This window comes from Cervus elaphus, chromosome 18, assembly GCF_910594005.1.
Source record: "Cervus elaphus chromosome 18, mCerEla1.1, whole genome shotgun sequence".
NCBI classification, from domain to species: Eukaryota; Metazoa; Chordata; class Mammalia; order Artiodactyla; family Cervidae; genus Cervus; species Cervus elaphus.
In genome coordinates, this window is record NC_057832.1 from 73216533 (window position 1) to 73230072 (window position 13540).

Sequence of the window (13540 nt, forward strand, 5' to 3'; positions counted from 1 at the left end):
CCTGCTCACGATCCAGATCTCAGTTTAAGATTAAAGTGCCATGCATCTCCAGCAAGCACCCCCACAACCCTCTTCACGCCCGGGTGGGCCCTGAGCACTTGGCCGGTCCCATGACCTCCCACTCGTCTGGTCTTGTATTCAGGTGTAGGTCACATGAGGGCAAGCCCACAGTTGCCATGCCGGCCCCGCACTCCCTCCAAATGCTTACTAAGTCCTCTCTGCGAGCATCTCTCCTGTGCAAGGAGGAAAAGGGGACAGGGGGTGCATATGTGCTTAGAGAGGGTCCCTGCTCCCTTTGAGCGCGGGCAGCCAGAGGCCCCTCACTCAGCCAGTCCCGCCCAGCCAGTCAGGAGCATCTGGGACCATCATGCACGGCACGCGCCTCTCCCGACCACAGCATGGGCAGCACGTCACTGGACTGGACTCCAGAGCAGGCAGAGGGGGGAAGAACAGGACAAAGTCCGACCCTGCTGTGGAAATGCCATGTCACTGGGCTTCTGGTGGCATACGTTATGCCTCTAGGTAGCATCTTTCGGCTTGAAATCAAATACCTTGATTATCACTTCGTAAACTAATTAGACAAATCATCTTATTGGACAAATTATAAAATTCCAAGCATGAAAAGATACCTTCACTTGGACTGTCTAAGGCCACATCCTTTAAGCTGGTAAAACATCTTTCATTTGTACCAAGCTTGGCAGGGTACCTGGAGAACTAGTATCTTTCCCAGTAAACCGAACATGAATAAATGGGGGATATGGGCCTTGTTGTCTTTGGAAAAAAAAAAAAAGCTACCAAAATGCCTATGTCAAGAGTCCCTTTAATTAGGGTTCAGGAACTAGCAGAACTAAACTGTGACTTTCAAATCTGGTTAATTACAACTTTGGAGAAGAGAATGGAAGTGTCTACTGGGTATGAGGAATATTTTCTTTCTGGGAATATTTTCTTTCTTCATCTGGGGATGTGTTCATGGGTGTGTGATTTTGCAATAATTCATTAAACAGTACAGGAGTTGTGCACTTTCTTGAGCTGTGTACTCTTCTGTATGTATGTTGTGGTGGTGGTGGTTTAGTCGTTAAGTCATGTCCAGTTCTTGTGACCCCATGGACTATAGCCTGCCAGGCTTCTCTGACCATGGGATTTCCCAGGCAAGAGCACTAGAATGGGTTGCCACTTCCTTCTCCAGTATGTATGTTAGATTTCAACTGGGAAAAAAAAAAAAAAAGAACAAGTGCCAGAGGTTCTTCAAATCTGAGGGTTACTCAGAACAATTGGGAATGCAGTTATAGGTTAAGAGAGCTGCCTCTTCAAATTGGCCAGCTGGTCTGCCCCTGGCCAGCCCCTCAATAATCCTTCTAACTGAGCACCGACCACAGGGTAGGGTCAAGGTTTTCTCTCTGTCCCTCAACCTCACAGAGCACCCTGGAGAACAGAGAATGCATCTATTCCTCTCTATATCACTTGTGCCTACACAGAATGTTCCAGAAACATCTGTTGAGAGAGTGAGCGTGAGAATGAACTGTGTGCAAAAACTCAGCGTGTGCGGTGGAGAATGAATGGCTGAGGGTGGAAGCCATGTCCGGTGGGGCTGGTTGGACCGTGTGTGGGGAGATGGCTGCTGGCAGAGATGGGGTAAGAAGGGGAGGGAGGGGAGGCCTGGGCTCAGCGCAGGGGTCAGTGACCTGGGTGTGGACAGGATTCGGGCAGCTGCTGCTCCATTCCTGGGTTGGGGGGGTGGTGAGGATGGCCTGAGTTTCAGTGCTGTTCCAGCTGCTGCTTCTCATGTGGAACAGGACTTAACAAGCCTGCCCGCTCACAGGAGACAAACACATTCAGGTCATTTAAATAGGCCCGTGCTGGTCCTATTAGCCAGCCTCCATTTCCCTTTCCAGAAGACGGGAAATATCAGGGAACAAACACACGTTTCCTTGCTTATTTGTTCTGGACAGTGAGGAGAAGCCTTGGGAAAAGAAGATATTGCCGGAATGAGCGCTGACTTACCGAGCGCAGTCAGAGCTGCTATCTCCTTCAAACAGGAGTTTCTGCAGGACACAGCCCTGGACAGCCGCCAGGACCCCACAGGGACCACCCTGCAAAGAAGGACATGCGTGAGTGCCTGTGAGAACTGACCCATGGCTCAACCTTCTGTTCCTCCAGAACCAACCTCCGCCCACAGGTTACAGAACACGGAGAGCCCAGGCCCCTCAAACAGGGGTCTCTGTCATGGTGACTACTTCCCTGAAGTGCCGACTCTCAGTCACAGGGAGAAGGTGGCAAAGACCCTGGCACCCATTGCTAGAGGAATGTATGTGTGATGTGTGAATGTGAGGTGTGTGATGAGAGGAAAGCAACTCTTCACAACCCACCAGAGGCCATCATCACAGATGTCCAGTCATCTAGAGACACGGTTCCACGTCCACAGGCTGACGGTGTCAATTATCTACCCATCCTAAAGGCCTCCTCCTCCAGGAAGGCTTCCCTGACCACCTCAGCTAAACGCAACCCCCTTGGGCCACCTCCACTTGTGTGAGCAGCATTGTCCCCAGCCAGTAGCCTGCCTCGGCACCCAGTAGGTATGTCTCAGAGGGAGGGGGCTCCTTGAGGAGCTCAGCCCTGCAGCCATCAACAAGTACAAGTACTGTCAGAGCAGGGTCCGCAGGTGCTCTTGAACTCCGGATGCAAGAAAATGTGCCGACTTGCCCAAGGTAGGGGCAGAGGCAGGTGGTCTTGGGGTTTTTCCTCCCCCTGCCCCACGTCCTTGGGGCAGTGTGAGTCAGGGGGAGGCTCCTGAGGCTTGAGAAATAGAATCTGGATGAGCTGCTGGATTTTATAATATCTTCTGGCCCTGAAGATATGCCTTCTGGGAAATGTGTTTAAGCCATGTTCAGATCCTGCCACAAGCTACGTGCGTTTCCCTGCCTTATGCCCTCTCCTCCTCAGGTCTCCTGGTTCTCACACCAGATAGTTCTGCCCCCTTCTGCAGTTCCTAGGTATTCACAAGCCTCCCTTTGTTCAAGCTGCCACCTGTTTCCAGCATCCTTTCTCCAGATCTACCTGAAAAATCACCACTCGAGGTACTCAGCTAAAGGACCCTCTCTGGTAACCCCAAGCAGACACAGGGGCCCCCACCCTGTTCCCTCTCAGTGAGGATTCCCACATCACGCAGCACTTACATTAGGGGTCATGTTCCCCAGCCCTGCTCTGCCAGCCACAGTGAAGTTCCTGTGCTGGGCGACAATGTCCCTGATGGGCCCAGAGAAGGGTCCCGGGGGGCACTTAAAAACAACCTGCCTTGTTCTGCACAATGCCATATTTTAAGGATACTGAGTCATTAAAGGAAAAACTCTGAAGTTTCCACTCTTCATTGAAACAGCAAAAGCTGGAACCAAACAGAATGGTCTTTATGTCCTGTCAAAAGAAGAAAGAATTTTATTGGTTGTTTTAAAAGCAAACAACAACACACGGCTGGGTGTTTGCATTCCCACAGGAGCTGGTCTTGAATTCTATCTAGCAGGGTAGTCTGTTTTCCAGCAGGGTTATCTATTCCTTTTTGTTTTGCAAACCCATTTTTCTCATATTTGAGCAAAGAGAAAATTGACCCTGAGGGTCTTACCTCTGGAACATCTGTAAACCCAACCAGCCTGGGCTGACTCAAACCAAAATCTTTTTAGGTTCCTTAGACGTTCCTTAATACACAAAATTTTAGTCTGACAAGGGACCTTGAGGATTCTTGACTGCACATTATAATTACCTACAGAGCTCCGAACAATCCTGCTGCTCAGACCCCATGCTGGACCAACTGAAGAACCCCTGGGGGTCAGATGCTGTGATCTGTAGTTGTAAATGAGTCCAGTGCACAGCCAAGTTTGAGAACCTCTAGCAAACTATGACCCACAGGCCAAATCCAACCCTCTACTTCCTTTGTAAATACCGTTTTACTGAAATGCAGCAATACCCATGTGTTTACATATTATCTGTGTTTACTTTTAGATTACAATGGCAGAGTTGTGTGGTTGCAATCGAAAGCCAAAAATACAGGATCTAGTCCTCTGTGGAAAAAGTTTGCCAGCTTCACACCGGTACAACCCCTTCCTACACGTAAGAATCTCAACATTGCCAGAGAGTGGTGCCCGGTGCCCCCCAGAACTTGGTTTGAACATCCCAACCACCAAGTGAAGGGGTTCCCACTATCTCCCAAGGCAGCCCCTCCATTTTTTTGCAGCTCTGTCTTCTTCAAACCTCTGGCTGACATTGCTCTCCCATCAAACCAAGCCCCACCCTCCAGAGCCCCAGAAAGTGCCAACAATTCCCCACTGACCGGCCCTGGGGTGAGAAAGCAGAACCTCTCCCCAGACATCCCTCCCTATGCTGGCTGCCTCTCCTCTCTCTGTCATGATTTTACACCCCAGGGGATCTGAAGGGCCAAGGTGTGGATTCTGTCACTACACCCTCAGAGCCCCTTTCCAGATCATATCTTTCCTACAGACTCATATCTCCCTCTAAGGTCAGTTCTTTCTTTTCATTGTGTGTGCATGCTCAACAGTGCCCAAATTTTATCGACCCCATGGACCATAGCCTGCCAGATTCCTCTGTCCATAGGATTTCCCAGGCAAGAGTACTGGATGGGTTGCCATTTCCTTCTCCAAGGGATCTTCCCAACCCAGGGATCAAACCCACATCTCTTGCAATTCCTGCATTGGCAGGTGGATCCTTTACCAACTGTGCCACTTGGGAAGTCCTTCTTTTCATTAAGTACAGGGGAAAACTCTGTGACAGAGCACTTTTCCCCACGTCATCAAACGTGGGCTGACACCACACAGGAGAGAGGGGTGGCTAGATCAGGGCTTGGTTCCCCTTCTTGCACCAACTACAGTCATCCATGTATTGGGACTGAGTTTCCCGGGAGCCTAGAAACTATAGGAGCCTGAGTTTTCTGGCTGGAGCCTATGCCTATTCTCTCAAGCACAGAACGACAACTCTCACCTAGGCATCGTGTAGTTGCCCGGTCACAGGGTTGCGAGCCTGGGAACCTGGGTTCTCCTCGCTGTGGGGGCCATGCGTCCTGGCTTGTCCTTTCTCTGTGGGGGCCTCCCTCCTTTCTGCTGTTTTTTGAGATGCTACTACTGGGTGGTCTTTAGGGGCCTCTGAGGGCCCCTCCCAAAATGATAGTACCCACTACAAAGAATCATAGCCTGTGGCTATGTCTGTGGCTAAGGACAGCCAGAGCACTTACTGCCAGGCGTGGGACTACTTAAGACCGCTTGCCTGACCCCCTCCCTGTGGTTTCAAAAGAAGGAAGGGAAAGAGAGGGGAGGGATGAAGAGGGACAAACTCCAGAAAAACCTTTGACTTTTCATCTGTGTCCTCAGCGAATACTTGGTAAGTAGGAAGAGAAGAGGGTCAGCTGTGTCCCCAGGAGTTTTATTTTCTCTTCCTGAATCCTGGCTGAAAAGCCAGTGGAGGACAGCAGGAGCATCATTCCATCCTGCAGGAACTGCTGGCCATGGAGAAGGGCGAGGCCCTCTGGCACTGGACATGGAGAGGAGGCCAGGACATCCCCGCAGAGGAGGCTGCTAAGGCCAGGAACTGGCTCCCAGGGTCCTGTGACTCTCAGGACATCCCCGCAGAGGAGGCTGCTAAAGCCAGGAACCAGCTCCCCAAGTCCTGTGACTCTTAGGACATCCCCACAGAGAAGGCTGCTAAGGCCCGGAACTGGCTCCCGGAATCCTGTGGCTTCAGGAGGCCACGAGCATGACCGTAGATGGTGCTGAGACATTAGCCACACTCCCCTGTCCTTCCCTCGCTGCCGCCCAGCCTGAGCACCACTCAGGGGACCAGTGCAGGAGCAGAGTCAAGCTAATGAGGATTATTATTCTGGTCCCAGGTCTACTCTGGAGTTGGTGGGTGCAGACCTGGTGAAGCAGCTCTGGGCCAAAAGAAAAGCTGGATCCTGGAATGTTTCAATGAAAAGACGTTGTATCCTCACCTTTACTCTCGGAGAGGGAGAGGGAGCTGCCAGCACTAGGTCCCCATTTCCCTGACTCTCTGCTCATGTTTCTTCCCACATCACATGCAAATTTCCATTTTAACAACAACTGAGAGATTATAACGAGATGAATGAAGGCAGAGAGAGGAAGATCATCTCCTCCCACCAACTCAAATCAAGACACCTTCAAGTCATACCACACCAATTCACACCAGTTCAAATAAAGAAATACATCACCTCATACTTTGCAGTTGACACCTACCTTTGCCACCGAGAGGTCAATGGGCTTGGATACTACTTGCAGCTTGAGCATTGATGAGACTGGAGACAGGATGATTTCTTCCCTTACCAGTTCATCTTCCACATCCTCTGAAAGAAAATCGTGGCCATGTGAGCTCTTCATCATGATGTACAGATAACAGATTAGGAGGCCATTTAACACCCAGGACACTGATGAGTGCTGAGAGGGTTGGGATGAGAGGAGGGGTCCTCTACCATCCACCCCGCTGTGGACCCTCTGGGGCTCCCAAGCCCCCATCAGAAGGGAGAAGGCAGAGCAAGAGCCCTTGCTCCTTGTCACCCCATGCTGGTCCAAGGACACTGGCAGCTGGGACATGGCTCTCAGTCCACTAGAAGGCTCTGCTTGTGGACATGCAGGAACAAGGGCCTAGGCCTAAGTTGTTGACTCAGGCCAAGAAAAGCCTGGCCCAGATTCGATTCTCCCAAAAGGCAGACATGACCCACAGATCTGTCCCCCCGAGGATAAACATGAAAAGGGCAAAATTAGGAAAGAAAGTGCTGCCCTTCCTGAGAGAATAATGACAGTTATAATAGATCATCACTATTGTGGTTTTCACTACCTATGTTTATCCCCTAAGCCCCACTCTCTCCTTGAGAGAGTAATTCTTATCATGCCCATTTACAGATGAGGAAATTGAGGTTGAGACAAGCTAAGTCACTGACCTAAAGTCACCCAGATGGAAAGTTACAGAGACAGAATATATCCCAGAGAATATCTCCCAGGCCAGCTCCCAACAGAGAATACCTCCAGAATATATCCCAGAGAGTATCTCCCAGGCCAGCTCCCAACAGCTCTGCCATCCTGCCAGTCAGACCTCCATGGATCTCCAACCAAAAGGGACACTAAGTCACACTGCAAATACAGCCTTCTCACAGCTGGAGTGACGGAGGCCCAGGGAAGGTCCCGGAGTGAGTGCTGGCAGCACCAGCCTGAGCCTTCCCTGGCAGGCGAGGCTCCCTCTCGCCAGTACACCTGCTGTGGCACCACTTACCAGAACCCTCAGATGCAGGACCCACGTGAAAACAGCCCAAGGCAGTGATGCTGGCAGAGCTCAGCAGGCTGCTCTCCAGGGAGCCTCTGGAGACTTCCTCCCACCCTTTTCCCAAGACTAAATGATTACTTAAAAAGCACACCACACTGTATAGACCTCAACATCATCTGCCATAAGTCTGTGCACGTGGGACCATAGAAATGTCACAGTCCCTGCCGCGCATCTTCTGAGATACTGTCCAAAGGTCAACATCCCCAGGACACGCGCCTTAAATCTTACTCTACAGCCTCCTTTTCTTCCCTGGAGGAGGACCAGGCACAGCATGAGGCCAACTCCTAGAGGCTCAGTCCACTGAAAAGGAGACAGATTCTACCTTTAGGCTGAAACAAAAGTTTCCAGTAAGTCTGGAATTTAAATGAGAAACTTTCTTAGTGAGGGTCTCAGAGAAAAGCCACCCTATGACCATGGTCTTACAAAAACACCTGAAATAAAGACCAGATGTTCACACAGTGACACACAGGTCTTGAAAGCATGCCACTGGGTAGAGAAAGTAAGAAAGAAAATGCAATTGATAACACAACACAATTTACATCCAGTATAAACACATGCACGCAAAACAACTCCAAACATTTTTGCATGAACACACACAAGCGAAAGAAATCACTAAATATACAAGGGTGGAGTGGTTGATAGTGAGGAGGGTCATGGGAGTGTGGGGTGGGGCTCAAGCGAAATCAGGAAGGAAAAGTAAAAGGGAGGACAGTGGGCAGCTTTTCAAAGATCAAAACTGAGAAAGTTCACTAAGGTATGGAGATGTGTGATTAATTCAACCCTAGGCATCTAAGGCCCAAAAACAGAGGGGGAGAGGAACTGAGCGATTCCACCAGGCCTCAGCAATGCCTCAGCCCGGACTGCTTCTGGGAGGCCCAGAGAGGGCAGGATTTAAGCCTATTTGGAGGCTGCTGTTTAGTCTGGGATGTCCCGAAGGGAACCGGGCTGAAACGTGCTCTGCTCAAGCCCATGAACTAAGTCTAAGGATGGAGGCTAGGGGCCCACGGGAAGCTGACTGGGTGGAGCCCCCAGGAGGAGGTGGCCTCTCTCGGCCTCTGCCAGGAGGCGGTTGGCGCCTGCACAGGGAACTGGTTCAGGACAGCTAGGCAGGCGCAGATGCGGCGGGATTGCCGTGCAGGGGAAAACAAAGCACTCTGGCATGACATGTTGGCCAAGCGGACAAACCCAGCTGCAAATGCTGATGGTTTTCAGTTGCTATTTTTAAGGCCCGGTGTAAATGTCTGGTTGAAAACAAGCAAGGGATTTTATTTCCCATACCATTTAACTTACTCTTTGGAGAAAGAAAACATATACATAACCTCGGAAGTACTTAATAGAGCCTGTCTATCTATTTCCAGGTCCCCACTCAGTATTTCCCATTGACTACAAGACATCTTCTGCTGGAAGTGCCCCAATGCCCCAGACTCAGGAACCTCAGCACTGAACCCCTCCAGGCTTCTATTTTGATTACAGAATCCATCTCCCCAGCCCTCCACCAGGGACCCAGGCCAAAACCTCAACCCTCTCCCACAGAGCACACTGCTCTAGCCTCCAGGTTATCCTGCCCCCAGAATGCCTCATAACACTGCCCACCGCCCACACTTTCCCTCTCCACTTTTATAGCAACGTGTCATTATTTTTCGATTTGCTCATCAAGCACTTTACTGAACACCCATGATGTGCCACTGGGTATGTGGGACAGAAGAGGTCCAGAGATGATGAAAACACCATCCCTGCCTTCAAGGAGCTCACTAACTAAAGAGGGAAACAGAACCCTAAACAAATAACATGATGTCAGTGCTAAAATGGAGATTAGGGCAAAGGTTCTAAGAGCAGAGAGGAAGAGACAAGTAATCCTGCCTACAGGGTCAGAAAAGCTTCACATAAATGGTAAATACTTGAGCAGGGTCTTGAAATACCCAGAGGATTTCCCCAGATAGGACAGGGGCTCAGTCACCTCTTTTCTAGACTATTCTAAGAGCCCCCCCCCCCAGTCTCCCAAAATCCAGGCTTTTACCCCTAAAACTCATCCTCCACCCACATCTAGAGACGGCCTCAAACATCATTCGTTTCACATCTCTGCTTGATAAGTCCTTGTCCATCCTTCAAAGCCCAGTCTAAATGATACCCCACTGTGGAACCCACCACAGACTTGGCTAAATCGCCTCTTGAAGCAGTGAAGAGCTGCTGGTCATTTACTTTGGTGTGGTTTTCAGAAAACACCTCTCTTCCTTCATCCTACTCAACCCCGCCCTCCAGGAAAGCAAGAGCACTTTTCATCACCTCCATCCACGTTCAACAGTCCTGTTTGTGCGCGGGCATGTAAGAGCTAACCGAAGTGGGCAGAAGTGAACCCGAGAAAGATGAAGTGGGGTGAGGAAGGGAATGCTGTCCCTCTAAACAAACTGCATTCCTTGTTTCTGGTTGACCCACCCCAAACTTCTCCTCCACTCTCTCTGGGTAACTGGGTTCCATAAGAGGACTCTGGGCCTCTGATCTTTTATCTCAGTGTCCTCCTCTAAATCGTTAGCTGAGCCACCAGCAAAGAGAGGCTGGGCTCCCTCTGGAAAACCACACACACTTCAAAGAGCTGGGTTCTGAGAGAATTGCTAAAAGCCTTCCTCCCAGCAGAAGCCCTCTGGGTTCTGAGGGCAGGGAACCGCTTCACTTTACATCCAGACAGGAGTGGCTTTCATTAGAAAACCTTAGAGTGCTTTACAGAAAGTTTTCAGATGCCAGTGTTTTCTGGCTCCATGCTTCATTCTGCACAGCCCTGTGCCCAGTGAAATTTGCCCCTTCCTGGGTGGGCCAACGATCCCACCAGCCATTCCTGTGAGGAACGGTTACCTCTGAAGAAAACTAAGTAGAATAAACAAACCCCCTGCTTCCATCACTCGGAGGCCAGTCCCTGCCTTTCAACTTCATCAAAGCAAACCGTCAGACAGCCTGTCTCACACCAGGCACTTCTAAAGGGCAAGCTGCTTTCTTCCTTCGTGTAAAAGGGAGTGCTTAAAAGGAGAGGAAAAGGATGTGAGTAGCTCCCAGCCCTTGTATGCCAAAATGGTCCAAAAGGTATCAATACATTGCTGGCTTCCAGGAGAAGAGCAAAGGTCAATGGCACTCAAGCCTCGTCCTTTCATGTCTGGTCCTTGGTTGTCATCCTTTATTCTATTCCTGGTTTTTGCCAAGGCCTGCAAACATATTAGTCTTTGGGGAATGGAGAATTCCAGAAAGAGGAAAAAAGGTGGCTTCAAAGAGAAAGAGTGGATGGACAAGTTCCTGTCTAGATCTTACAGAGGAGGTACCCAGATGCATACACAGGTGGAAGGGCATGATGCACCTCACAATTTGTATTTTACACTTCAGTGAGGTGGTGTGTGTTAGTCGCAAAGTCGTGTACAACTCTTTGTGACCCAATGGACTGTGGCTTCCCGGGCTCCTCCGTCCATGGGACTTCCCAGGCAAGAACAGTGGCGTTGGTTGTCATGTCCTCCTCCAGGGGATCTTCGTGACCCAGGGATTGAACCCGGGTCTCCTGCATTGCAGGCAGAGTCTTTACCATCTGAGCCACCAGGGAAGACCCAAGGATATGTGGGTAAAAACTTTTAAAGGATGGGCTTCTCCAGGCAGAGATGTACTAATATTTCGACTGAGCACTGTCTTCTAGAGACTTCTGTAGGTTCTGAGAAGCCTTAAAAGAACCCCCAAATGCAGAAAATGCTACTCTGCCCCCTCTCTCCCAGTGTAGATCTAGAAGTGTAGATTTCTAGATTTCTCTGGGTGAGACGGGCAGTGGAAGATGGATTTGGACATCAACCAAAAAAGAGAGAAACCTGCTCTACTCTCTCGGCCAGTCCCTCCTTCCCAAGGTCAGGTGGGAGAAAAGGAGCCCCGCCCCTGCCAGCAGAAAGCCCCACCACCCACTACCTCCCAGACAGACCAAATGAAGACCGCTGGACCCTGCTGGGCAAGCACAGAGGCCCCAGTGGTACCTACCAAGCTGCAGCACATCTAGATCACTTTCAACCTTGTTGGACACTGACAGCTGATTTTTCCTAGAGGAAAAAAAATGGGGAAATGTCAATGCAGCATAGGAGAATACCAGAGAAATGCAAACAACAGAGAAGAATGGGAGGAGCGCTGGCTGGGCCTTCAGGAGGGGGGTTCTCTCCAGACCTGGCCCTGCCTCTCTGTGTGTGCCATCTACCAGCACTCTCCCTCACTGAGCCACAGGGTCCACGTCAGATGGGATCAAATCACTTCTGGGGCGCTTCTCAGTTGTGCACACACACAAACACACCCCGGCCAAGACAGGATGAGAGACCCTGTAGTTTGACACTTGCCAAGAACTGAATGCAAGCAATCTTGCTGATGCCACTGTGATACTGCTGGGAAACACTCGCAGGTGCACCTGCACACACGCACACACACGGATCAAGTTCCTGCAGTCACTGCACAGATTTTCTTATCTCACTTTTTTGTTTGTTTCCTTTCTCCCAGCTTTTTTGTAAAGCTATCAGCAGCCATTTCTCAGAAATCTCTAGAATGCACCAGACAGAATACCTTCTGTGATTCTGACTAGTAGATTTAGGGATGTGCACACAGAGCCTTCTTTAAACAGCCCACCTGTATTTCAGCTCTCTTTAGATTTTCTTTTCCTTCATCTGAACTAAAGTAAAATCATTTTTTTTAAATGTATTAAAAAATAACAACATTACATCACCCTCTTGAAAAATCCATTTACTATATTAAAAATGACAGCTCTTTTGAACATAGCATTGAAATGTATTTTCCTCCAACATCCTTGCAGGATAAGATATGATTGAAGTAACAATCGTAATCTTGCCACAGTAGGTTCTATTGAATTGGCTTCCTCCTGAAGATGTATGAAGGGGTGTTGAGTGGAAGACCGCAGAGGACGCACAGTACTGAATCCCCCAGCACGTACCACTTCGGACCCCAGGGTTCCTGTCTCTGGCGCTGGAACACAGAGCACCTCCCCGTCCCTCCCAGGCAGCCCTGAGCCTCTCGCGTCCCCCTCCACTCAGGGAAGCCCACTTTCCTCAATTCGAAACCACAAAATTCCCACGCTACCAGGGTTCTGCAAGCCTTCTTGTGGGGAATGGTGAAAGAACAAGTTAACTTGGAAAGAAGAGCTAAGGCATGGAGGGGCACCAGAAGGACATGGGGGGGGTTGTGGTTAAAAGAGAGGCTGTAAAAAAATAATAAAAGACAGGCTGTGCCCCCCTCCCCCCGCCCCCCGCCACAGCGCCCAGCAATGAACTATGCTTTCATCGGACACCTCCACCAACCCCACCTCTCCCCCACCACCCGCGCTGCAAGGGAAGGCAAGGACCCAAGTCCCACTTCTTCTATCCCCTCTGTCACCATTTCATCCAGAGACTAAGGCGCTGCGCCTCAGTGTCCCGGTCTGAAAAACGAGGACTTGGGTGCAGGTGCAGGATGGCCTCTAAGAGCCACCTTGAGTCGTTCTGAGCTGGAAATATCAGGAGTAAAGATGCCTCTGGACCATTCCAATGCCAACATCTCTCTGGCACCCATCTCTGCTCTCTGCCTCTTCGTCTGTCACCCAGATCATTCTCACAGCCCTCTAACTGGTTTCCTGACCCCAGGGTGATGCCCTACCTGGTGCTGGCCCCTACATCTTCACGAGTGTCAAAGGCATCTTTCTATAAAGAAAGTCTGACCACGCCACAGCCTGGCTGAAATTCTTCAAAAGTTCACCATCATCATTATCATCAACAACGGTCATCTTATTTATAAAAATGATGGCAATTATAATAGCAGATGCGTTCTGATTTCTTTGACTGTTGCAGCAACAAAAGTCATCTGCTCCTCAGAAGAGCCTTATGAAGTGGTCAGTGCACTGAGTCTCAGAGAGGTCCAGTAATCTCCCCAGAGTTACAGCAAGTAGTGGCAGGACAGAAATATAAACCCAGGCAATGACACTGTCAACTAAAAAAAAAAAAAGCACAATGTGAGGGATGCAAGTTAAGTTTTCTTGGGGCAATATGATGTCTACAGCCTGGGAGATAGCTCCTCAGGTGGATCTGAAAGACTGTTCCAAAGAGGCAGAGGGAAAAGACAGTATATGTGATTTTGGAAAAGGGGGAGTACATGCAGTCAAGCACATACTTCTTTTGTAGAAAGTTTCTGCTGGTCTCATGAAGCTTCAGCTAGTCACAAGAAA

At 49.9% G+C, this 13540-nt stretch overlaps 1 protein-coding gene across 1 annotated transcript in view; it reads right to left on the reverse strand.

Moving 5' to 3' along the window:
• The window catches only part of MINDY4 (MINDY lysine 48 deubiquitinase 4), a 108988-nt gene that overhangs the window by 48756 nt on the left and 46692 nt on the right, over window positions 1–13540 (reverse strand). Inside the window, exons 6-9 of the mRNA XM_043871937.1 lie at window positions 11326–11384; window positions 6249–6355; window positions 3292–3408; window positions 2002–2090 (exon numbers count right to left, since the gene is read on the reverse strand). Of these exons, the coding sequence (XP_043727872.1) occupies window positions 2002–2090; window positions 3292–3408; window positions 6249–6355; window positions 11326–11384 (372 nt within the window). The remainder of the gene's footprint in view (window positions 1–2001; window positions 2091–3291; window positions 3409–6248; window positions 6356–11325; window positions 11385–13540) is intronic.